Genomic DNA, 27,374 nt, shown 5'->3' with positions numbered 1-27,374 from the left:
TTCTTCTAGTTTAAAGCCATTCCCCTTCCCATGTTATTCAGAAGGACCAAGCCTCACCGCAGTGAAAGAGAGGTGACACGTGCTTTGAACACAACACATGGATTTATTTTCCCCCTCTGCATATTTACATTTTAGAGCCCCGAATAAAAGACTCAGGATCGAGCAGGAGTAGTTGTGCTAAAGGCACATCCCACTGGAGGTCAGTATTTCTCCAGGAATGGGGAATCACTGCCTGCTCCAAAACATGGGTGGCCTGATGCAAAATATTTGCATCAACAAGATTTGGAAAGAAGAAAACCTCTTCCCTATGGTTAATTATTCAATTGGCTGTCTTTTTAAATTGCATTAAAATGTAATTGGGAAGCTACTGCTGGCCAAACATCGGCTGGGGGGCCCAATTCTGCCCAAGGTGCTCTACACCAGGAGGTCAGTTGGGGCAGGACGTGTTCCCTGGCCTCCCACCTGCCCAAAAATCCTCTGTAGAGCTGAGCTTTGGAGCCTGCAGAAGGAGACCCAGGCCCTGGATCCCAGTTCCTGCATCTTTCTCTTAAATGATCCTTTTGGCTTCTGAGTTACACGGACTGAGCTTTCAATTTAAGAGAAAAAAGGGTCCCCAAAGAAGCAGAGCTCTCAGTTTTAAAGGAATCTGCATCCTTCCTTCCCTTAGGTTTCACTCGGCCTTGGCCAGTCCTCTACAAACCATCCATGAAAACAGAAAAGGCTGGAACTGTGCCTGACACGGAAAGCAACCAAATGCACAGAGCTTCTCTCTCATCTCCCCATCAGTGTCACTCCTCACAGTTGGTTTTTGGTGGGGTTTTTTTTAATCATAACTTTCTCTTTTCACAGGGGCCGTGGCCACCCGCGAGCTCGTCACTTCTGTGCCAGCGACTCTTCACCTGCAGCAGCGGGAGCAGGGCTCTGCCAGGCAGGCAGGGCAGCTCAGGCATTGAGATCCAGCAAAAGGGAATCTGCCTTTGTCTTCCCTGAGCTGCTGAGCTGCAGAGCCCTCGCTCTGACCCCTCAGATGTGCAGATACCTCAAAGGCCGGGAAGAGGAGAGGTACTGCAGAAGGCAATGGGACAAAGAAGGTGAAGTCCTGAGGAAAGTGGGTTTTAAACCATGTATTTAGCCTCAAACTCTGCCAGCTCTGGCTTTTAAAAAGCCAGGCCTGACATTGCCATGGCCTTATGAAGAAAAGAGCAGAAGTACAGGGACTGGGCAGCCCCACACTGGCAGAAGCCACCTGCCTTGGCCGGTGCCACGCTCCGGTGCCAGCTTGGCACAGACAGAGCTGGTTTCCCCTTGTCTGATATGCAGAAAATGAGAAGCTGAGACTGGACTATTCCCATACCTGGAAGTCCTCAAGGCCAGGCTGGATGGGGCCCTGAGAAACCTGGTCTAGTGGAAGTTGTCCCTGCCCATGGCAGGGGGTTGGACTTGGCGATGTTAAAGGTTCCCTTCAACCCAAACCATGAAATAATTCTATGATATCTTGCCAAACACTGAATGAACACTCTGGAAGAGCCTCTGCTCAAAGAAAATGCTCTGAAGAAATGTCTCTTCTGGGAATTCTGTGTGCCCAAGGGGCACAGCCATGGAAGGCACTGCCATGGGATGAATGTTTCTGGAAATAACATCAAGGACCTCTATGGACAGGCCATGTGGTGGGACACAAAGGTGCCTCACACAGAGAGGGAACAAAACCCAAACTGAGAAGAAAAGAATTTTCATGAGTCTCACCATTTTTTCATTGTGAACAGCCCTGCCAGTCTCTTGCCATTCCAAAGCTGCAGGTTAAATCCTTGAAGTGATTATTGAGGAAAACAGCCCTGGAGCCCCAGTCCCCACGCTGGTGGGGAGCAGAGCCTGGCAGATGCAGGGGCTCATTGGGAGTGCCCCCGAGACCTGAGCCCAGTGCTGCCACAGATCAACAGCAACTCTGACTCCTCTAAGAAGCTCCAGCAACTGGGCTCCCTTGGCAAATCATCCAAAATAAACAGCATCTGTTTTCACAGATGGAGAAAATTAAGACACACTAGCAACTTAGTTTGAAGTTATAAGGCCAGATGTAAATAAATGAGAAGCAATCTTTCCATAAGATGGTGGCTTGATTACTGAGGATACAGACAGATGAATAAATCACCTTGGGGTGAGATAGGCTGTAACTTGCTACACATCCATGGGACCGGGGTAGCTGCTCATGTGGATCCCCAGAGCCTGGAGGAAATGAGAGGTAAGCGGTGTAGCTGGAGGGATGGGGGTAGGAGCACACACATGGGCAGTTATGGCAAATTAACTGATGCTCTGCAAGTTCACACCCTGATTTGCCTCGTGGAACTTTTTAATCTCCCTCCATTACTGTCTGGCCTCCCTGAATTTACATAACTGTAAAAAAAAAAAAAACCACAAAAAAAAACCAAGAAAAAAAGAAAACAAGCTGAGAAGTGATGTGGCATGCTGGGAGCTCTCTTTGAAAAGTCAACTGAAGTGCACTGAAACCCACTACTTCAAAGGCTCAAAGTGTATTTTATTGACTGGAAGGAAGATGATGGTAAGATAAGTAAACCTTGGAGTGCCTTGGCACGAAGGCTCAAAGCTGGAGACTCACTCAACACAAACAGGGGTGTCTGAGAGTGCCAGGGCGAGGAGCAGAAGCCAAAGGAAGAAGCAGGAAACTGGGTCTGCCATGGGCTCTTTGATTTTTCCAGCTTCTTCACCTTTCCTCATGTTGGGCCACTCCAGTTCATGACTGGACAGTTACTTCCAAGGTGAAATCATTGTTCTTCCCCATGATGAAAAAAGTGCCAAGACTTCTTGGCATCGCTCTCCAGGAGCCTTTTCAAGCCAACAAAGTCTCACCTCCGGCTCTACCTGAGCACCCAAGGTTTACACATAAACTCAGGCCCAATTTCAGGCTCTTGAAACAGTTGGCATTTAGCTTTTAAGGAAGTCTGGAAAAGGCTGTTATTGCCCAAAGTCCTGCTCCCCTTCCAGGAGAATCATCGGGAGATGACTCGACCTTGACCCTGCGCTTTGTAGCTGAAGGGAAGAGGAGCACATGGCCTCAACACTGCAGATTCAACCCTGGATGCACAAGATGATTTTCTCTGCCCTCTTTTTTGGCCTGTGAAGATGCCAAGGCAGAAAGATCTGAGCCAAAACCCTTCCCGTAACAGGAAGGTTGTCAAAGGCCTATCACCACTGTACAGTTCAATGGTTCCAGCTCTGTCTTGACCTTTTCATGGTGAGGGACAACATTTTTGCCTGGCCCAGAGTGCGTGGGAGTCACTCAATCTGCCTCAACTTCATGCAAAGCCTTTTCCTTGGGGCCACCACTGCTGGGAGCTGTCAGCAGGCTGAGAAACAGGACAAGGAGGCAGGGAATGATTGAGTATTTCTACAAGTCACCAGAGCCCTGTCTGTGGGCTCTGAGGTGCAAATCTGCTCAGACAGAAAGGCTGAAGGGCAGGCTGTAGTGCAAAAGGCCAGCTGAGCCATCTGCTGAGGTGCACCTCACCTCCCACGAGAGAATGAAAAATCCCTGTCGCCCAAAGGGCCTCTGCTCTGCCAAAAATCCCCCCAGAGTGAAAAAAGATACTGAAGATCAAGGGCTCTACAGATCCCGCCTATACTACAGAACCACACAAGAATTGGGCTTTTGGGACATTTTAAAGCAACTTTTGTAGTAATCTCCAGGGAGGGAGGAAAGGTCAAGTCAGCTCTAGGAGCACCTGAGTAGCCAAAATGCCTGGATTATTAGTCTGGGAATCATCTCAGCCTGCAATGCTGATTCTGGGCTGCCCTGGTCCATCTGTACCTGCCACGAGGGCATTCTCTGCTCAGACCTTCTGCAGGGCTTCTGAAAGGGCAGAAAAAGCAAGGAGAGGATGAAAAGAAATGATTGACAACATCTCTAAAAGCCATCTGTAAGTTCTAGCACAATCTCCCTGGTGTTCAGGCACAGATATCAGGGCTGGAAAAGCTCCAGGAGTGCAGAGATGAGGTTTCTCTGCAGACACAGAGCTGTAAGAGAAGACATCAAGAACATCAGTGAGGTCCTGCAGGGATGATACAAAAGTTGAGCAGTCCTGGACAGCAAGGGCTGGGACTGGCACCAGTGAAGGCAGCAAGAACAGCTCTGCTCAGTTTTATTTTCATGTGCTGCCAAAGAGACAAGAGAAAACAGGGACAAGTGCAGAGCAGATCATGTCCAACACCCTGAGAACAACGTTTGAGACTTCAACTGCCCAAGTGACAAACAGCTGGCAGCACAGGGAAAGGTCCTCTCACCCCAGCTGCCACACTCATTCCAACACATCCTCATCCTTCTCTGAGCCCTCAGTGCCCTCAGGGGCAGCTTGGAAAATGGCCTTGGGGAAGAGAGAAGGAGCCACCAAACTGAAGCAAGACAGGACAAGGGGCGATGGTTTTCCACTAAAAGAGGGCTGGTTCAGAGCAGATCTAAGGAAGAAGGTTTTTTTAATGATGGGGGTGGGGAGGCCCTGGCACAGGGTGCCCAGAGAAGCTGTGGCTGTCCCTGGATCCCTGGCAGTGCCCAAGGCCAGGCTGGATGGGGCTTGGAGTACCTGGGCTAGTGGAAGGTGTCCTTTAAAGGTCCCTTCCAACCCAAACCCTTCCATAATTCTATGGGTGCTCCCTCCCAGCTCTCTGGGTTTCTCTGCCAGTTGCAGGTGAGATTTCTTCTCCCTCCCCTGCTTTTCTCCCTTTCTTTTCACATTTTGAGGGCCTGCTGGGAAGGGAAGGTTTGAAGGATTTCTCCTTCCCCTTCCTCCTGGCCCAGCTACTCCAAAATAAACAGCCCCCAGCAAAGAAACCCAGTACTGCTTAATAAATTCACCCTGTAAGGGGAGAGATTTCATACAAGAAGGGATTATTTCCAAGGGTACTAAGATAATTACATGGGTAACTTGGAAGAGTTCAAGGAAACAGTTTGAATTTTCTTATCAGTTTCCCATAGCTTGGAGCAAAAAGAAAATAAAACGCTCTGCTGTAATCAAATAATGTTTTCTGAAGCCCTCTGTTGGCAAGTACACAATTCCTTCACCACTTCCATTAAAACAGAAATACTGAGGAGAAAATGACAGCACTTCCAAATGGAAAGAAGTGGGGCTCAAAAGCACCATGTCAGCCACTCAGAGTTTCTTACCTGGTGGGAACACGATGCCATGTGAAAAAACATCCCTTTTCCCACTGGAAGTTGAACTGGCTCTCACTGACAGCAGGGCAGGAGCAGGACCATGGCCAGGACCTTTCCCATTAATCCAGCAAATCCCTGTAACATACCCTATGCAAACCTCACCCATCCATCCCCAGCAGCAGCTCTGTCCCAGCAGGAACTCACAGCTATGTCCCAGTTCAAACCAGTAAAGGTCTGTGGGAACACCCAGCTTACACTTCTTCCAAAAAAAAGGAGAATTTTGATATGGTTTTGAAGGGCTGCCCCAATAAACTTATCACAGAAGATCCCACTATCTCCATGGAAGGCCATAAATATCTGCTCCTGACCTCTCAGATGCTTCTTTGTGGTTTGGGTTGCCTTCCTAACTTCTCAAAATTAACTTTTTGGGATTTAGGATTGAGAGAACAGCCTGGCTTTATCCCAGATGGAAAATTCTGAGCTGCTGTGAACCTTCTCCAGGTCTGTGCTTTCACAAGTTTAACACACCTTTGCTTATGACCACGATTTTAGAAGTTTCTTGCCAATACCACCTGAATAAAAGTGCAGGTTACAAATACACAAATTAACCTACCTGAGGCATAGCATTTTAAAAGTGTAGCTGTTTAGCATCAAGCTTAAAAAAAAATTAGAGTCAAATTATACACAACAATGCCATTTATAGCAATCAACAGTTGGACCAGTCATTAAAGAACAGGGGGGAAAAAAAAGTGTTAAACCTTGAACCTTTCCATCCTGTGGAACAACCCATCACAGACACTTCAAAACCAGAAAATGCACATTTATCATGAAATGAAGGCATTCAGTAGCATTTTTAATACATTTTGAGGAGAATTCCCCCCTGCCTGCAGAACTGAAGATGGCAAAGACACACACTGGACACCAACAAGGAGCTGGACAAAGTGCCACCCTCACTGGGGTGGGAAATCCCAGCCTGACTCCCTGCTCTCCAGGACAGACTTCCCAGGACAGAACCACAGCAAATATCCATCCAGACCCTCCTATTCCACAGGAAACTCCTAGGAGGAGGCACACGACAGCCTGGTAGGAAAAATGTCAGGGATGTATTGCAGGAGATGATGGAAATCAAGGTAGGTTCCCCCAAAATAACCTTCAATTCACAAAAAAACCAGACACGAGCACGCCAGGGAAAACAGAGCACCCAGGTAAGCACAGACACACACACACATCACCCAGAGCATCCAAAAAAATGATTTATTCCACTACTTTTAAAAATGGAATCCCACGGATGGATTACAGCATCTATTCTTTACCAAACTCCAAACTCCTCACTCTAAATACTAAGAGTATTTATAGGAACATCCCATAAAGCACTAAATGAGGAATTTATTTTCCTATAAAGGATCTGTAAAAATAAACAGTGAGCCAAATATCTGGGAAAATTCTTTGACGTTTTCATTTCTGAATCTAAAGCATTTCCAACCTCAGATAACTGATTTTTGTTTTGTTAAATTAGTTTTGATGTATTGCTGTGGTGCTCAAAACAATCCCCCTCGGCAGTCTCAGACCCCAAATATGTATTTTCTGTCTGTGGAGCTGGTGCCCACCTCCCACTGACTGCAGCAGGAATGGCCACACTTGGATTTCACTGAACATTTTGGACATCTAACACTTCAGCATTTGAGGTACTGGAAACACACACACACACTCTCCATAGGAACTGATACATAAAAAGCAAATTTTCCTCCCCTGGCCAAACACAAATCCCACCAAACCATCCCTTTGATCCCTCAGGGCATCACCAAACCAGAAGCACAATGTAAATGTTTGCTGCTTGGACTCAGGTCTCACCTCAAGAAAAGACAGCCCACGCGGAATTGTGTTTGTATAAAAGATATTTACTTCAATTATCACACCTAGGGTGCTAGTGAATAATAATAATAATACATCGTGTGAGTTTCATACAGTGATATTGCTTCTCCATATCATATAGGGACCGTTGTACAGTGCTGAGAACAAACATTTTATGGCTAAACCAAACAAAGACAGAAACAATGCCGTCTGCTGACGAGGGAGCGCTGCCCTGCACTGCCAGCCAGATAAACTCTTACTTTTTATGTTTAAACAAATACCAAGAAATAAAATGTTACAAAAGATGAGTCACAGCAACACAATGTGGGCTTCTCAAAGCTACTTGTACAAAAAAAATGACACTTTTTTTTTTGTTTGTTTTTGTTTTTTTTTTTTTTTTTGGTCAATTGGGTCTTTGTGAGGATCTTTTTTTTTTTTTCTTTTTTTTTTTTTAAAATCCGTGATTGTGAATATAACAAACAAGCTCTAAAAACATCTAAGACTTAGTGCGTTACAGAAAAAATATAAAATACTGCTAAAAATGTAAGACACCACAATACACTGGGGTAAAAACTGAGCTTATTATTTAAAAAAAAAAAAAAAAAAAGTTCTCAGGAAAAAGTACACCACTTTCTGTTCGAGTTCATCTTGTGCTGTGTTAGTAGTCGGGGCATTTCCAAGGTCTGCCCATTCTCATGGCAAGTAGTTATTGCACAAATGCAAAGAGTTAATTTTTTAATTAAAAAAAAAAAAAAAAAGAAAAGGGACATGAGGGAAACAATTAAAAAAAAAAAAAAAAAGAAAAAAAAGAACATCCCCCCCTCCCTAGCCTCCATCTGCTTTGGGATTGACGTCCAAATTCGTACGTGTGACATTCTCACAGCATTTCCAGCAAGGAATGGGAGAAAATGCTTTTCACCACAGAAATGCATAGAGTATTCCGAGAGGAACAACCTTTAGTTTGGCAGAGCTGATCCAACACTTACACTTTCTTTAACTCTGATTTTCAGTTTCTTTTTGGACTACACCAGAAGGAAAAAGAACCTGACGTGGGAAATTCGCCGGATGGTTTTTTTTCAGTGGGACACCCTCGAAAGGCAAAGTGCAAATTTGCTTCCCAAGCCACAGAAGTGGTGCTGTGCCCTGCAGCTGGCTCAGCATCCTCCTCTCTGCCCATGCCAGGGGGGACCTGGCACGGCGGGCGCTGCCCAGAGCCCTGGCCCGTCCCTCCCTCGCGCTCCCGCCCGGGTTTGGGGCTGCAGTCCGGCTTCTCTCCTGCTCTCCAGGGCCACCTCGCCAGGGAAAAGTCTGTCTGAACACATCTTGACCTGGCAGCAAAACTGAACCACCCCTCTGTGCCACAGATCAATGCACAACGTGGATTTGCAGAGCTCACACCAGGAAAAGTTGCTGCTGCACAAGGTGAATTATTATTTTTCTTTTTTTTTTCTTTTTTTTTTTTTTTCCTTGACCAACTTTTGAATGAGAAGGAAGTCAGCTCTGAATTCAGAAAGTCAAACATATGCCAACAAAGATGAACATCACAGGAAACCAGTCTCTCATTTTAAATGAACACTCATGAGTTAATTGCAATGTGTTCTGACCAGGGGCTCTGCGTCTTCAGCAAATTCTCAGTAGAGGCTCTAGGAGGCTCAGGGTATTTTCTCTCTCTGTATATTTTAAGTCTCTTCTCTCTCAACTGAGGCTTCTTATTCTCAGTCCTAAATTATTTTAAAAACTATTTAAATAATATTATTTATTAGGCATTTAGATAAAATACTTTTTTTTTTCTTAAAAAAAAAAAAATGATTGCTCTAGAAAACACAACAGGGGCACAATGATAAGGATACTATGAGCCAACACCACCTGCTACATCTCTAGGATATCCCAAGCTTTCTCCAACATCCATTTAGGGGACAGCAACCTGGTCTAGTGGGAGGTGTCCCTGCCCACGGCAGGGGGTTGGAATGGGATAAGCTTTAAGGTCCCTTCCAACCCAAACCAATGATATGTAAATACTCCTGTTGTGTTCATATCCAACAAAAAAACAAACCTCGACAAAAAAGAAACTGTTAAAAATTAACCTCATAAATAGGAAATATGAGATTGTTGTCCTAATCACAAACCACCTCTGTGTATTTCACCTTATGATGCTGTAAAGAGAGCAAGCTCGGGAAAGGAGGGCTGAGGGTAGCGGGGGAGGGAGAGCCTGTTCTGCACAAAACCAAATCCAGACTGGAATGACCCGACAGTGCCTCACCACCCAGAGCCAGCACGGCTCTGGGCATGGGAATGGGGACAGCAGGTGAGACTGATGGCACAAGGGGACACAGAAGTGCCTTGTTTGAAGCCCATGGGGGTTTCCTGGACACTCCCAGACCTAAGAGCGCACAGGGTGAGACTGAGCCCTACGAGCATCAACTGCTGGGTGATGGCTGAGTCCCATCCCAAGAGCTGCTGGAATTAACCCACAGGGATGTGGGTTTTTTTTTTCCCCCAGGAATCTGATTTCTCTGGAAGCAGAGCTCACCCTTGCTGGCTGTGGGACAGGAACCCCCCAGACACGGAACCAGAGTTTCTATTGCACAAAGACTCCTCACACAGTGCTGGATGTGCTCGGCAGCCGAGCACGTTCCAGTGTTGGGACACTGGGATGCTCCATCAGTGTTTGCTCCCCTCCCCCCCAAAAAAAAGGAAAAGTGGCTGGGAATGCTGCAAGCCAGATCACTGTGCTTTAGATTATTCTCCACGAAGAGATTAGGAAATAAGGCACATAGCTTTCCAAGTAGAGAAAGTGAAAGAGGAAATTTCAGGAAGCAAAACCTAAAGACTTAATGGGAAATGTGGCAACATACAGGATTTTGATGATAAGCCTATTGAGTGAAAATAAAAGCATTTCGAGCTTGACTAATATCTTTCCCCCACAATAAAAAAAGAAAAGATCCATGAACTCCATCTCTCAAGAGAAGGTGAGAAGGAAATGGAAGCCCTGATCAAGGAAAAGTACAATACAGATGTGACCTTGCTTGTTCCCCACGCTCCTCCTTTCCAAACCAGATGCTCAAGTACTCCCTGCATCACCTGTACCAGCATCCAGAGGTAACCAGGTACTTTGGAAACACTTTTAAAGCTAGTAATAACTTACCCACATATAAATAACACATCAAATAGCACAAAGGGTCCAACACAAGCTAATAAAAGCCAGAGAGAAGTCTGATTGAAAGACTGATTGCAAAAATATTTTTCCTAGTTACTTGGAGACAAGATTGTACTTCAGAGCAAGTCAAGTGCCAAGTTTTATTTATTCTCCTGAAAGCACAGACACTCGCCTTCCAAGAGGAGCTGCCTAACAGAAAATTTCTACCTCATTCCTACAAATACTTCAATTTTCAGCTAAGGGAGAGCAAGGCTGAGCTGCTTGCTTGAATTCCATACTTGGCTTGAATTTACTTCATCAGCTGGTTTTGTGATTGTTTTAAATATGTCTGTACTGTCCACCTTCCCACTGTACACTGATAAAGGGAGTGCACGACATGTGTGCAAATATCTGGGATGTTAACTTCCTACAGGAAGCCAAACCTGAAGGCAAGGTTTGACCCCTCCTTTCCAATTCCTTGGCTCTTGCACATCTCAGACCCCTGGGATCATTTTAATATATTCTGAGCATGATCTTCCCTGTCCTCATTAGTTAAACCCATGCATCTCCAGCAGCCTGGTCTCTCCAGTGGCTAATCCCCTCTTTACAGCAGGGAGTGGATCTGACAAGTGGGGAATGGCATCCTCTGCCCATTAAAATACATATTGGTTTTAAGCCCTCGCTCACCTACATCCCAAATGATTCCACAAATTTGGCTGCAGCAATTCTGCTGCACCATTAAGACCGAGCACACAAATGCTAAATACACAGAGGGGCTTTTCCATCCTGGAATGATGCACAGAGACACATTTAACAACTCCTAAAAATGCATATTAATTACCCACACGGACAGAAGGGAACACAACTCCTGTTCTTGCTGTCAAGAGAGAGGCTGTGCTGCTGTGACACCACCAGAATTACACAGGAACTGTGCAAAAATCAGGTGTGGCACCACAACAGCAGGAAATTCCGGGCATGACTCTCCATTTCCAAGGATCTTTGGATGAAGATTGTACTATGTATTACCAGTATCTCTAGAATTCAAACAGAAAGCCAAAGACACGACTTCACAGGGGTATTCACTTGTGCTGCACTGTTTCCTGCATTGGTTGTTATGGTTAAGGATTCAGTTGCTCTCTGTACTCAGCTGGTTCAAAATCCAAAGAAACTGAAATAATGTGATGAAAGAAGCAGTTTTTATAACAGGAAATCTACAGAACTGTGGCTAAAATCTCCCAACACCACCGTGAGTAAAGCAAGCTGGATAATGGCAGAATTGTCCTTTATAGAAGAGCTGGACAAGGAAAAAATACAATATTATTACTAATTTTTTAAAAGGAGGCATTTTCTTTTAATGCACTTTAGTGCCAGAACATGTTTGTGAACAGCAGTGAAAATGAAGCCCAGGAATCCCATCAGGGTTTTTTTTTCATTCACAAGAGTTGTAGAAACAGAGACTTCACAGAGAGCCGAGGATTTTGGGATGGATATGGATGCCCAGGTCTTGGGAAAAGCTGGATTGTACCAGAGGATGCTGGTGAGGGGCTCACTAACAGAGTTCAATGAATGACTTTCTTCAACTGGAAAATGACCTTTTAACTAATAACTGCTATTAAATATGCCACAGTACCACTTGGCTGGGGGGAAATCATCCCTGAGGACAGAGATGGCACCACTTACACACCTGTTTTTAAGGCTTTTTGAAAACTTAAGTGCACAGGCCTAACGCTAATCTTCTCCAAAAGGATAAATTTCACGTTCAGAGCATAAAACCATTCTATCCTTGCATATTAATAGGGGAGGGTATAGTCCATGACCTGCTCATGTAGGACAAATCAGTCCCTAGGCATGGCATAAAGGGCTTTTCTTGCTATAAAATCCATTATTAACTATACTTTATATATGGCATAGTCAATATATCCTATAAAAGAGATGGGAAGGAAAGAAGAAATTGGTGAAATTATATTTCTACATTTTAGAGCTCAAATATTTATGAAGGAGACAGGGACTGCTACACCCCTTTTGAACTAAGAAGGTTGTATCAGAAAAGAAATTCACATCTTGTACTTCCAGTGCCAGTGATTCTCTTTGCAATTTAAAACCAGACTTTAAACTGATTGGGGGGGGTGGGTGGGGAGGAGGAGGGGGAAAGGTCCTTCCTTTGTATAGAATTTTTAAATTCTCTATTTAAAGAAAAAGTTGATTGTATATGCAACACAAAGAAAACACTGATGTTCACAGAGCAGAAAGTGAAGGGCAGAACAACACTGAGTTAACCCAGTCCTGCTTTGCCAATGTTTTATCCATGTGAGTTAAATTTAGGGATAAGAGGCTACAACCAGCCAGTCACACCAGGGCCAAAACTGCCCACACTCACAGGAAAGCCCTGACTTAGTTTTAGGGAATGTTAAATCCAGTCCCCACCTAAAAACCAACTTTCCTTCTTCTCCTCCTGAGAGTCTCCAAGAGGAGCTCGGCCACACTCGGCGGCTGAAGACAGAGAACATCCACTGGGTGAAGAGGAAATCAGAGAGAATTTCAGAAACTCCTTTGCAGGAAGAGACACAAATGAAGCAAAAATGGTGCCCTCCATGTGCAGGTTAAAAATGCCACCACTCCACCTTCAGTCTGCCACAAATTGCCAAGCTACTGATCTCTCACAACCCTGCTAAAGGCACAGATTACTGCGGCATTTCAGCTGAAATAAAACGTTTTGGATCCAAGTGCAAAGTGTCCAAACCCAATCACTTTTTTTTGTGTATTCTCATAATTTCTGTATGGTCAAAATGTGATTATTTTTTTCTGTTTCTAACCTGCCCTGTTTTTGCCAGGAGCATTCTTATTCATAAAAGCTTTAAGAATATTGGAAATTATTTATTTTAAGATGGGAAATGACAGACTTCTGATGGCAGCTGTGCTTGTGGGGACTGCAACCACTGTTAGCATTTTCCATTATTTCATCAAATCAATTTGTCACATTTCCCTCAATCCTATTTTATGTCAATTTATCAGCTTTGTAGTTTGAATTACCAGCAGAACGATGCACTTCTCTAACTTACTGTTTCTCCTGTTAAAGGATTGAAAAATAGTGACTTTTAAGTAATTGGATTGGAAAATATTGCATAGAATTCTGTGGTGTTCACGACCTCCCTGCTCTACACCAATCCCATATCAACCAGTTACGTAAAAATAATGCAGAGATCTTTTAGCTAATGAGAAAGGCACATATTTTTTTCTTTTTAACTGTAATATAGATCTTTCCTATTACAGCAAGGAGTTTATAACTAAAGGACTCACCAATTCATGATATGGGCAGAGTGCACTGATATGAGTTCCTTTAAAGGATGGCTCTATTTATAGGCATTTTACAGATGAATAAATAAAATGGTCAAATTTTATGGTATCAAAAGCAATTAAATGTATTTCTGCCAATAAACATGTGCAATGCTGTTGTCTGAAATCTGTATCCTCAAAAATGGAAGTGTATTGACAATCCCACTGCATGACCCTTCTGCCAAGGGATACTCTTCCCTGGCTTTTAGCAAAAAAAGCACTGCACTTTTTTCCTTCCCTAATCACCCAGAGAGAAAAACCAACAATTTAACTGCAACATAAACGTATTTCTATTAAAACAGCCCTGGCCCCTCATGCACAGCGTTGGTAAGAGCATGGAACTGGAAACAGAGAGAAAATAAAATGCTTATAAAGAACCTCAGGAAAAACAGACTCTGGCATGATGAATTTTCTGAAAACTGCCTGTGCTTTTATCCATCAGGAAAAGAAAGGCTGGCAACGAGGGATGAGCCCCATGTCACACATTCCCTTCCCCTGGAATCAGCACCCAAGGGATGATACAGCCACTGTACTGTGCTGCTCTTTGGCATTTCTTTTCCTTCAACTTTTTATCCTTTGAATTAAGTAAAAAAAAAAAAAAAAAAAAAAAAAAAAAGTTTTTCCAAAGCACATTTTCCTCCCAAGGGTGAGTTCCAAATTGATCCCAACTATTGCTCACACCCTGCAGTGTAAGTTCAGTCCCTAAACTGGGGGGGCTTGGCCAGAAAAACAAGCAGGTAACTCATGTCCAACCCGAGAACCTCAGCAGTAGTTCAACTCATCCATCCTACTTCCCACTGGAACAGAAAGCAGCTGTGACCTTGGCTAAACACCGGGACAAACCCCAGGAGCATCACTGAGCTCCAGGTCTGAGGGTGCTCCTCTGCCCCTGCCCTCGGACCAGGAGGTCACCAAGGAACCCAAAGTGACTCTGGGCAGGAGATCACCCCAACAGCATCTCAGCAGGCTAATCCACATTCAACGCAGATCATTAAATATGAAACAGCAAAAGGAGCTAAGCCATTAATAAAGTGCCAAAAATATAGGAAATACTGACAGCATTTTATTTGATTAATTTTATAATAGATCCCAATGACAACCCTTAGCAGGATGGAGTGACTTCTGACTTCTGAACGCTGTCTTTATCCAGCAAAATTACATGACTCAAATGGAATAATGGAGCTTAGAATTAACAGTTAGTGTTATGAAAGAAAGATTTCCTCTAGGGCAAGCTACAGATATGCTTTTAAAAAATCATTACAGCATTAAAAACTGGGCGCACGCTAAAGAATCCTAAAGAACTAGTGGAAACCTGAAAAGCAAAACAAAAATAAACAGGGGGGAAAAAAAAAAAAGAAAAAAAGAAGATATGTTTCAAGGCACTTACGTATTGCTTATTAAGAAGAGAGATTGACCCTAAGTGCTGCATTTGCGTGCGACCTGTGAATACAGTTCTGCTGTCGTACAGTGCAGCCAGAGCTCTCAGTAAGCATCATGGAATGCAATCAGATAGACACAGGCACAAGAACAGTTTGGGGAATATTAACTTAAAAAAAGAAAAATAAAATCATCAAACAGAAAAAAAAACCCCTCACTATGGAGAAAGCCGAGAGTAACCACTTGACTGCATCCAGCACATGGGTCTCAAATCAGCAGACAAGGACAGTAGGAACAGACTGGCAAGTGTATTGCCTAGAATTAATTAAAAAACCCAACCTGAACCAAACAACAACAAAGGAAAAAAAAATAAAGAACTTAAAAAAATATCTGCATCTCCCAGGCAGAAGTTTTGCTCTTGGCTGGAGACGCAGCTCGTCATGACTTGTACTAAGGTATGTGTACTTCTACCAGGACGTGCATTTATCCACGGAGCTGTGCTTTGGAAGTCAAACCAGGACACTGGACAGGTACAGAGAGGTCACCCTTGGCTCCACCCAGTTCCCACGGACTGGCCGCGCCCCCAGTGGGAAGCCAGGAGCGCTCCCAGCATGTGCTGCCACACCCTGGTGTCTGTCACTGCCAATTGTCCCCTCAGCTCATCACAGAAAGGGGCAGCTGCTCTCTCTCTGTTCCTCAGCTTTAGTTTCGTATCACGAGTCCCCAGTTACCCAAGGAGGAATCCTGAAACTGCTAGCAGTGAAAATAGGAAATAAATCCCTGCCTTTCAGCCTCCTAGAGCCTTCTTTCCTTAGTCATGAGAAGGATGGATTTTAGTGTACTGATTCTTAAATTTGTGAAAACTTGCGCTAAGTGCTGCTGTCGCATGTTAAGAGACTGTAAATGAAATACATAAGTTCTAAAACATCATGCAAGAAATGTGGTTTCACATCTTACAGTCAAAAATCCTACTAATGAATTAATACAAGCACACTGAGGTGTAATATTGGGAACATACCTTTAAAGTCGGAACTCCTCTCCCCCATCCCTCCCTCCCCCAAAATCAGAAAAGTAATATTAATTAAACTTAAGATGTAATGAATGCACCATTAAAGTGTCATCAAAAAGATGCTGACCTAAGACAAAAGTTCAATGATACACAATACGGTCAAAAAAGTCTTCAATCAATAATATACAGTATGACAACTACATCTTGTAAATTATACCCAATACTGCCGGCAGTCTATCCCTCTAAAGAATATTTGCCCCCTTTCATCCCTTCCTAACAATCAGATAATAAAATACAGCACCTATAAATAAGCAAAAAAAAATTATATATATATATATTTATATATATATATATATTCCGAAATCATCTATTGTTAGTTTTAAAGATATGGCAATAAAGGAGTCTAAATTAGCAAACTTGTAGAAGCCATAACTGATAAAACAGCTTATTGAAAAAAGGTGGCAGTAATGCACTCTATGTGTGCACAAGTACGTAAGAAAATACACAGACGTATAAAATTGCACGCACACACCCACACACACACATCCTTCCACACACCTCTATGCTCACGCATATACATATAGACAACAGGAGGAGTTAGAGACAAGTTAGAATTGGATTTGTACTTTGATCAGCCCTAACCTGTGCATAAAAGAATGGAAAAAGGCTGTATTTCTGCAGGGCAGAACGGGCCGGACTGGGATTCGGGAGCACGAAGGTTTTGGTTTCGAGCTTGGGCTGCTTCCACCCCGGTAAGAGCCCGTCTGGTCATTGCCATGTACTCTTTATCCATGCAAAAAAGGAGCTTCCCACAACTAAAACGTATTTAAAATCAGTGCTTGTGGTGGGAAGAGAGTCAGTAAATGGCCACCAACAGCAGGAAAAGGGCTGGGTCTGCGGCAGCTCCAGTCCCTCTTAGTGGTGTGTGACAGCAATCGGACACGTGAACTGCATTCCCATGGATTCCAGGTAAGCTGAATATTCGGGATACGGGCTAGGCCCCCAAGTAGCAGGCTGAAATGTTACTGGCCAACGTTTTTGGAGCGATCTGTCTTTGCTGAAAGGAAATCCTGTACACTACGAACCAAGTGAAATGATCAAGTACATGCTGCTTCTAAGTTGTCTCCTAAACCTCCCAGATATGAGGTCTGATCAGCGTGCTCTGTGGTTAGAGGTTAAAAAGCAGATTATAAAATACCTAGATTCAGATTTTTTTTTTTTTGTCCTGATTTGGCCTAAAATGGAGTGTATTAAACAAATTCTGGGCTGCAAAAGACCAGAATCAGTTAAAGCTATGAAACAATGTGCACTACGTGTCAATATTCTATTTCACTTACAAGAAAACACTAAGTCAGCTACCACAAATTAAGATATTTTCCTGATGTGACTTTTTTTTTTGTTTTGTTAAAAAATATGTGGAGTAAATGTGTTTTTTTTTTTTTTAATTCAAAGTTTCAAACAACAAGATTCTTTTCTTTTCTTGAAAATATGTAGGAATCCAAACTAGTGTGTTTAGAGTCGGTTGACTGTGCAATCTCTTAGTGGCAACTGAACAGCTACAAAAAACTTTCTTTTTTTTTCTTTTTCTTGAAAAATCTCCCCTTTTTTCCTGGTTTAAGAAGATAATAGTGTATTATCGCTCTGTAGCCATTAGATGGCAGATAAAAAGCCCCCTTTTAATATGTGGGTTTGATTTTTTTTTTAAGATTTTTTTTTTTAGGTTTTTTTTTTTTCCTGTTTTTCATTTTTTTAAAGCCCCACACCAAAGAGGAGGGCACAAGGCAAAGCTGTATGAGTTATTCCAGAAATTGTGGAAATCACTTAGGGCAATAATAAAAACACTTCAGGGTACAAAAAAGCTTGACTACACATTTCAGTTTTCTTCCTCGAAAACACAAACATAAATTGGGCTTAACGCTCCTTTTTTTTGATTTCTATATGCACCTTGGCCTATGGCGTTTTTGCCCTGTGGCCCGCAGGGCGGTTAAGTGCGAACACAATAAAACCAGTAGAGGTCCAGTTTGACTTCCCAGCTCTCCCGAGTTGGGCCAGTTTAATCTCAAAACTCCCACTCGACGGCCTCTTCCCGACTCGCGGCCTTCTCCAAGCGGTGGATGATGTTGTTCAAGTTGGCCGCTTTCTTTTTCCTCAGGGAGCTGTCTCGCGTGTTCCTGGAGCTCGCCGCCTCCGAGAAGCCGAACAAGCTCTGGAGAGAGTTGGCTTTCTGCGAGCCTGCGGCCGGCGTCGAGCTCGTACTTGGCACACTGGAGATTTTCTCTGAACTTTCTTTTGACTTGTAGGAGCTCTCCCCCGTAAGGACTGAGGTGGAGGCAGCTGAGGTAGAGGCATCCCCTTCCGTGGCAGAGTTTGGCAGTGTCTCCAGAGCATCTCCCGGGCGCTGCGGTGCCGGCGGGGAGCTCTGGCGCGGCGCTCTGAGCCGGCCCTCGTCGTCGGTGTCCTCCAGGCTCTCCGGCTCCGCTTTCTCCGAAGGCCTGGTGCCTCGCAGTGCCTCTTCCCCCGCCTCGAAAGCCGGCTCGGCGGGCCCTCCCTGAGACTTGGCGGCCGCACTGCTGAACTCGTCCGCCTCCGGGCCGCTCGGCTTCCCGTCGGGAGGGCCCTCCGCGTCCACGCCGTCGCAGCTGTCCCCCTCGGAGCTGTGGGCCGCCCTGCTGCTTCTGGCCGAAGGGGAGTCGCTCGACCCGGCCTGGCTCTGGCTCCCGGCTTGGATCTCCTCGATGAACAGCTCCCGGCGGATGCGGGACCTACGAGACAGGGGAGAGGGATGTGAGTCTGCCAGGGCCGCAAGGAGATGCCCACCTTCACTAAAAATGCCCTTTCCACGCCACTAAAAGATGCCCTTTAGTAGAATCATTCAGGCTAGAAGAGACTTCTGAGATCATCGAGTCCAATTTCCAGCCAAGTACAATCAAACCCTACTGGCCAACAAGTGTTGCATCGACTCATTGTTTGACTGCTTCCAGGGATGGTGAGTCCACCACTTCCCTGGTGAGAAGTTCGTATTTTTAATAAAAAATATGAGTACACTTCTAGGAAATCTAGAATAAAGTGGATTGTAAACACAAACAATTCGGATTTCTACTAGAAATGAGCCAGTCTGCCTAAACAAAAGATAAACTGGCACAAAGCTGGACAAGCTCCCTGGTGTTCTCCTGGACAGCGAGGAGAAATAAAGATGAAACCAAGCCCATTGTGTTGAAAGTGCTGTGAGGAAGCCCAGCCTGTGACAGGCTGCCAGTCTATGAGCTAGTCTGACTTTTGCCTCATTTTTTATTTAATAAATCAATTTCTGAACATGAATAGTGACAAGTCAAGCAGTGCATTCCATGGGAATGACTGCACTCCGTATGTGGGTAGAATTGCCTGGTGTGCAAGAATACCCCAAACACACCACCCCTGCCACTTAACTCAGGCCTTCCTCCCTCTTCCTTCTCTGCTTACGAGTTCCCAAAAACCCTCACGAGTACAGAAAAGTTTATGGAAAAACCTTAGGGTCTGGGTTAACCCCTTCTCTGTCCTGCTGCATCCATGGGAGAAATGATGAACACCATTTAAGTCCTAATTTATAACCAAGAGGGAGCCTTGATGATCCGGGGTCAGGGATGGCACCACAGGCCCGGGAAAAGTTTACCAAAACTTAGTATCTTTCAGAGTGAAGATAAAAAACTCTTGGTTTCAGCCACAGGGAACTGCCAAGGGGCCTGCAGACCACAATGAAATGCTGCCCCAGTGCTGATGGCTGTGAGGATTTTCTATTTTTCCTTAACTCTGCTATGGAAGACAGCACACAATGGAAAAACATTTGGCTAAATGCAGAACACCACCTGAATACTGCTTTTGAAGCTAATGATCTTATTGACTTACTTGAAATGCAACAGAGTATTTCAGCAGTACTCGCTGACTCCACACTTCTGAAGGATTTAGGGGGTCTGTAATTTTCCCTAGGAGAATATTATTCACCTAACAGGTGCTAACATTAATTTTCTATTACCATGAACTGCATGCATCCTGCAACATTGATTATCAGGCTCTATTTATGCCTAAAATCTCCCTGCATGGACATTGATCCAGAACATGGTGCTTCTGTAACATTCCCCCGGTCAGGAGAGGAGGCTGCTAAGAGCTCTGTGTCTGCATGGCATTTAAAATACCTCAGCTCCAGCAGGTACTGAACAATGACATCCTTGCTGAGAATCTGACCAGAGCAAACCCATGTCTGTGGAAATCCCTGGAATTCACACCCAGTACATTGCTTCTGGAATGTGGTCGGGCTCCCGATTAACACAGTAATTAAATCCTTATGGTAAAGAAGAACTGGTGACAGCAGCTAGAGAATTCCTGAGAGCATTCCAGCTGGGGAAGGTGTTGGCCTTGACATCTACACGCCCTGTTGGCTTTCACCAGTGGAACTCAAAACATCAGAGATCTCTTGGGTGTTTGCTGCAGATCCCTGGACAAGCCCTCCCGCAACACCAAAACCAGCACAACATGGAGTTCACTGAAAAACACACTCAGAATTTAGGGTCCAAGAGTGCTGGATTACAATTCCAGAAAGTCTGATTTCATTCCTGATACATCTGTAGTATCATCTCTGTGGCCTTACTGAGTTTGTGTCAGTTTCCACAGGTGATGTGGGATAGAAATTCCTGCCTCCTGCTATTTTGTACCATTCTTTAGACATCAGAGCCTCAAACTGTGATGTGTCCTGTATGTGCTTCTCCAGTGCACAGCAAGGGGTATTTATTGTATATTCTGAGAGCCCTGTGACTGGTATGAATGCAAAGCCATAGACTTGGAGAAGTTTGCAGACATGTCAGAATCCTTTATACCCATTTATATTCTGAAGTGAATTATTTCTTTGCCTGCTGAGGATATTTTTTTCAGCATTTCTTTTTGCTGCAGGAAAGAAATGCTAATGCTGACTTTCCATCTGGTGGATATAAAGGTAGATCCTGCTGCAGCAACCAGCTTTGGAAAGTGAGATTTGGGCTGAATTCGAAAGGAAAAACATCACTGCAACACGATTCCCAAGAGACAGCAAGACAAACTTGTCCAAATCTGTGCCCTCCTTTATCTGAAGCTACTTTAGGGAAAAATTAGTATTAAAGCACAAGCAGATGGTCTGAGATGTGGAACTGCTTCTGTATAAAAACTCTTCAGTTTGAACAAGAAATGGCTGAGGGAGAGTATGAAAGAGATAAATAAAGTTAAATGTGGCCTGGAGAAGACAGAAAGACCACCCATTTCTTGTAACATACGAGCTGCAGAACAGTCAGACCCTCCTCCCCTCACATAACATGGAACCCGTCCCTCTTCTGCAACATCCTACAAATGATTCAAGAGAAATTCATGCATGACAGCTAAGAAAGTTATTGTCAAAGGGAAAAAAACCAGGTTTGTGTTTTGATTTTTCAGTGCTCACAGCACACAGGGCTCCAAACAGCCTTGAAACAGCTTTTGAAAACCCTGGAGTCCCAGCAGCACATCTGGGAGCAGGCCCAGATCACTCAATGCTCAGCCTTGTGCTTCCCCCCAGCCCACAGCACCCTGTTTGTCGGGTTTTATTTTGTGTCCAGCTGTCAGCACCTACTCCCCGGGAAGGTGGGGCTGAACCCGCCGATCCCCGCGGGTCTGCGGCGCCTTCTCGCCGCACGCCCAGGCAGAGCTCTCGTGCTAATGAGGGAGGTGCCACCTGCCACCAGCGCTCCCGCGCTCGTCTGCCCAAGTGAGAACAGCACATTTTGCTGTCAGGCCGAAGGGAACATATTTTCATAGGCATCCCTCCAACTTGTGTATAATTGCCTGGAAGTGGGAATTGGAAGAGGCCTGCGTTTGGAGAACGCTGAGCGGTGGAAAGAGGCTGCATCTGTACTGAATTCAAGGCAGTGAAATTCAGTGTAAATATGATTACTAGGTTTTTTTTTTTTAATTTTGTATTGTTTACTATAAAAATTATTTAACTATTGTGCACAATTATTTCTGAGATAGTTCATTAAACTCTGCTGCTTTTGCTTCAGCAACTTCCCTGGTAAAAGCTGAGAAGGACCAAAGTGAAAAACTACCCTTTAAATGTTAGCAGTTTCTAAAAACAAACAAGTTTAGCAATCTGGACTAATTAGGAACATTACTGGCTCTGAGTGAAGCAGCAGAATAGTATTAAATCTGGTACCTTAACTGTACCTGTTCAATATTCATTAGCACAAATTTCTTGGAGAAAAGTCTGCCGCATTAATTAGGATTCCCAATCCCAAGCACAGTTGATAGTATGTTTATTCAAATCCTTATAATTCTTATGTGCTCTTCCAGCCTTGTCTCTTTTTATCACTGTCTCTAGGCCAAAACCTGCTTCAGGGGTTCAAATGTGGAGAAGGTACCTCCTCAAATGAGAAAGGAACTGAACAGACCAACATCTTATTTCAGTGGGACTCGACGATTTAACCATAACAACGAAATAAATCATAGAATTATGGAATGGTTTGGAAGGGACCTTAAAGCTCATCTGGTTCCACCCCCTGCCATGGGCAGGGACACCTCCCACTATCCCAGGTTGCTCCAAGCCCCATCCAACCTGGCCTTGGACACTTCCAGGGATGGGGCAGCCAAACTTCTCTGGGCACCCTGTGCCAGGGCCTCACCACCCCCACAGGGAAGAATTTCTTCCTAATAGCCCATCTAACCCTGCCCTCTGTCTGTTTAAAGCTGTTCCCCCTTGTCTTGGCACTCCAGGCCCTTGTAAGAAGTCCCTCTCTGTGGCCACATCTGACTTCAGGGTTATTGGTTCTCTGTCCTTCAGGACTCCACAAAGCTTCCCAGAAACACAGCACAAACACTGTGCCTATTTTCAGAGCTCGGTGACTCAAGGCCTAAAAGAAAATCCTCTTTTTGTTCTGATGCAGGAAAATGACACAATGAAAGCAGGGCAATTCTGATACCATCCAGTAAAGGACATTTCCAAGTACCCCCCACCCAGTGACCCAGGGACAACACCCACCACACACCCCGCCACGTGTCTGTGTGTGTGCACATGTGAGTCAGACAGAGCAGCCTGGCTTACTGCAGCAGGTTTATAAATATTCATCAGTGGACATCTCTACATCCACGCCCACCCCAAAAGCCAGACTTTCTGTTTAAAAGCACTACTTACATCAATATGTGAATATTGCTGCTCCTCAGGGATGACTTAAAATTAGTCTGGAGCATTAGCACTGTGTTAGTGAGAACCTCCCTGCTGTCAAAGCTGTGTGTTTTGTACAACCACCCGACACAGTCTGCTGAGGCAGAGCTGCCAAAGCCAAGCCAACACATCCCTCAGGGGCAGGGCTCCCGGGAGGCCACGCACCTGTAATTGTGGAACCAGTTGATGACGGTGCTGGTTTTCAAGTTGAGCTGCGTGGCGAGTTCCTCAATGGTTTTTGGTGATGGGTATGGCTTTTGCTGGTAGGCTCGTTTGAGAGCTTCTTTCTCCTCCGGTGCCAGCACCACCCGGGGCTTCTTGAGCTGGTGCTGGGGCTGGGGGCTGGCGCCCTGGCTGTAGTCGATGCCAGTGGATGAGGACTCACAGGACTGGCTGTCGCTGACGGAGCTGTGCCGCCGTTTCATGTAGGCTGGAAAAGAAGCACATTGGATCAGCCCCGGCTGAATACAAATGCAAAATCAATAGACACGGAGATGGCAGGTGGGAGATGAAGGGATGGGCTGCTGGGAGGGGACGGGAAGGATGGGGCATCACCAGAGACCAAATGCAGGGAGGATGCAAGAGGCAGAAAGAGAAGAAAAGAGGGTAAATCAGCTGGAAAGCTGCCAGAGTTTTCTGCCTTTCCAATGAACGTGGGACACAAATGACAGGGTTCAGTTCACACGACTCATTTCAGATTCACTCCTTCAGGAGGAGTGAACTCCCACGTAAGGCCCTGATCGGGACAGTTGTGCTTCGTTTTGACTGAAAGGGGTTTGGTGGTTAAAACACTTCAGGTGTACATGGAGATCTCTCTGACACTAAGGAAAACATGCCTGTGGAAGTGGAGCTGCAGCATTCCCGAGCCATCTCCAACACACGATGGCGCCTGGAGCCCGGAGATCCCAGGGATGGGCTGAACAACCCATCAGGTGTTTGCTGCCTTTCCCTACAGCTCTTTGCTGTGGCTGTGACAGGTTATGAAAGAAAACCAGACCCTCCTCCCCTACACAAAGCTCCTTCCAAAACACAGACACTTTCAAGAAAGCTCTCCCTGCGCTGATGGGCTCGGTGAGGCTGATGGCAGGAGCCTGTGATCCTGCCACTGACCTTCCTCCCTCACTGGGAGTGAATTATCCTGGCAAATTCTGCAAGGAAGGAGACCCAGCAGAGGCTGTCACTGACTTGATTGATTTACACTGGGCATGGAGAGGTGGGATTTACTGCACCTGGCAGTATCATGCACAAGCATTGCTAATGAGAGGGCTGAAAACAGCAAATATAGATGAATCTTGTCAATAAAATATTTAATGGCCTGTTAAATACCTTCTAGATATTCAAGAGTTTATGTATTCAAGAGCTGCAATTTGATAACCTCGGCTATTAAGTTCCAGATTACACCAGCCTGACATCAATCCAGAAGGCATTAAATCTCCAGGAGCCAGGAGCTCTGGCTGGAGCCAGGGACCAATGTAGGGCCAGTCACACTGGTCAGCAACCAAGTTCTTCAAAAATTCAATTTTTCTGTCCCCACAGCTCTGCCTTCAGGCTGAGGCTGCACAAAGAATAAAAATTCAGTGCAATCAAATAAACTGCAGTGTTCAAAGCCCAGCCAACATCTCCTGGCAGGGCTCCCTCCAGGACTGGCCAGGTTTTCTGGCTCCAGCAGGTTCCAGCACCCTGCCCTCTCCATGGTGCCTCCCGTGGGACCTTTGGCACTGTGGCTTTACTATCATGGAAGTGAATTCTGAACACACTCTGTAACCTTTGGGGGTATCTGCATGGCCCACATTTTGTTTTTCCTGAACATGACAGATTACCTGTGGATTGCCTACTGTGTAAGATCACTGATATGGAACACAACGTGAGCTGCTCGTGATCCATCACTCTGACGTGATACAGTCCTGCACACGTTTGAAATAACCATAAAAAACAAAGGGTTTTTTTAAAAATAATTTTCCTTTAAAAATCCACCTATTTTAAGTTGTTCCAACCAGAGGTAAAACTGCAAAAAATCTGCATTATTTCAAGGTGACCCATTGGCCTTATTTTTGTAGCCTTCAAGGAACTGTTACAACCTTCAACCATGGAATTAACCATTCCAGAAAGATAATCTCATATTTCTGTGAAGTCTTTAATCTCAAAACTCCTTCCTGGGTGTTATTTCCAACTTGCATTGACATGCAAACTACAGACAAGGCTGCCTTGTTTCCTTGCACAGCAGAACCAAGAGGCTGGAGGACAACATCCATCACCTCAGCAATGGGCAGCAGCTTCAAGGAGGCCAAGAGACAAAACAGAACCTGGCATGGAAGATGTGAAAGGTGCTCAGACCACCTCTAACTGGAGTTTCTGGAATTTGGTCAGATGACTGAGTCAGCATGAGACACCCAGGGATCAGGATGGGCCGGATCTCCCTTTGTCTGCTCTCCAAAGGATGGGATTTCTGGCAGGGCAGAGCTCCTGTCTTCAACAGCAAAGGACAGCCTGGAGCTGTGAGAGCTTGGGAAAAATGTCATTCCTTCCTCTGCTCCTGTAACCTCACACTGGGATCACAAAAGGTGCACTGGCTGAGCTGGGTTGCTCTCATGTGAACGGAACAAATTATATAAAAGCACATATTTCATTAAAATACAAATAAAGAGGAGGATGTCTCACTGTTCTGTCAGAGCAATTGTTTTCTGGAGGATAATCTATTATCAGGATGAATTTCCACTGGGCCAAAGGCAGAACTAGGACTCAGACTTCAGGCTTTAAATGCTGGTCTCTGGAAACTTAGCTGACATTTTTAAAAGCTTTTCCATTTTAATTTTTATTTTTAAACATATGTGCTGCGTGTAGACAACATAAGGAGATCATTCAGCACATTTGCAGTGACAGCAAGGCTCAAACTGGAATCCAAGTTGCAAACACACTTTATTTTTGGAGAAGTTTGATTTTTGTCTGTGACCAGTCTCCACTTCTCAGGAGACATATGAAGAAAAAGGAAACTCAGATGTACTCTGGGCAAAGGTCTGGATCTGGGTCTGAGACTGACTGAGTTACACCTTTCCCCCCCAGCATCTGTGTGTCCCTCTGGGAAGACTCCCCAGCATGTGCCCAGCTACAGATGCCACAGACAGCATTGCACAGCTGCCCACTGAGATAAAAGAGAGCCCCTTTTAATATAATTTTTATCTTATGTGGTATTGAACAAGATTATTAAAAAGTGAAATAATGGGGAAATAAAGGGAATTCAATTTTCTCCTGACAGCAGTGCTGTTCTGTGAGGAGTGTGATGTTCCAGCAGCCCAACACCCTGGAAGTTATGAGAGGAATGAACCCTTCCAAGGCAGGAAAGGTGTGCAGAATGTCTCAGCCCAGTGAGCATGAACCCCCAGCTCCCTCCAAAGAGGTTGGTTAATGTACACTTCAAATTTTCAGAACCTCTTAAAATGGACATTTATAGCACAAACTTCACACTGACAGAACGGAAAAAAAAGGAGATATGCAGCTCACCTTTATCATAATTATTAATTTACTCCCTTAATAAAATGTGGCAGAGAAATAATTGATAATAATGTTTCACTGGAAGCAGACCCAGTCGCATTGTTCTTTAACTGACATTAGCTGAAGGGAAAGTTAAATTCTTAATGTGGCTCTGGAGCAATTTAAAAGGTTAAATCACAGGATCCTTACCTGCATGAAAGGATTCTGCAGAAAATACAGGGTTGAATTCACTTTAGACTGCTCTGCTCTGAGGACAGCACTTGCACAGTTCAGGAGCTCAGTGCAGAGCCTCAATGATTTATGGCCTTATCTCTATTCAGGTGCCATCTACAGACCATATGTATCGCTCACTAGTTGATAACAATCCAGTTTAGAAAATAGTTTAGAAAGGATATTGTCAGTACTACTTTTAAATTATTTTTATTTTATTTTCCTGCATTATGGGCAATATTCTCTGTGAGGCTATAAAAATCCAGCTAGTTGACAATTTTATTTCTGCCATGTTTCTAATACAGCAAAACCCCTCACGATTCCCTTTGGTTTACAGTTGTAAGTGGGAAACCCAAGTGGATTTTACTCCCCATGGAAGATCACACACAAGTTGTGCTAAGATACTACACTGCTTTATATTATACTGGTTACTGTGACAAGGGTTTGAATTTCTTCTTAAAAGCCTGCAAGACTATAATTTTCCCAGAAGCTCCCTCACTGCAATTTTAAATATAATCACCAAGTTCTTGATCAAATGTGTAAATGCTTTCAGAACATCAGTCAACAGCAGAGCTTTCAGTGTACACGATTAATGATGTCTGTGCTAATATCATTA

At 44.5% G+C, this 27,374-nt stretch overlaps 1 protein-coding gene across 8 annotated transcripts in view; it reads right to left on the bottom strand.

Annotated features, from left to right (window-relative positions):
• CUX1 (cut like homeobox 1) overlaps positions 1-27,374 on the bottom strand; it is a 271,185-nt gene that overhangs the window by 12,867 nt on the left and 230,944 nt on the right. For 7 of the 8 annotated variants that reach the window (XM_069033258.1, XM_069033259.1, XM_069033262.1 and 4 more), the window contains 2 exons: positions 23,225-23,489; positions 12,282-18,629 (listed from right to left, as the gene is read on the bottom strand). The exons of the other annotated variant lie outside the window; for it this stretch is intronic. In XM_069033258.1, the coding sequence (XP_068889359.1) occupies positions 17,927-18,629; positions 23,225-23,489 (968 nt within the window). In that variant the 3' untranslated portion in view covers positions 12,282-17,926. Of the gene's footprint in view, positions 1-12,281; positions 18,630-23,224; positions 23,490-27,374 lie in introns of those variants that run through there. 8 annotated transcript variants of the gene reach the window in all.

Source organism: Aphelocoma coerulescens, chromosome 19 (assembly GCF_041296385.1).
Source record: "Aphelocoma coerulescens isolate FSJ_1873_10779 chromosome 19, UR_Acoe_1.0, whole genome shotgun sequence".
Taxonomy (NCBI): domain Eukaryota; kingdom Metazoa; phylum Chordata; class Aves; order Passeriformes; family Corvidae; genus Aphelocoma; species Aphelocoma coerulescens.
This window is presented reverse-complemented; position numbering and strand designations above follow the sequence as displayed.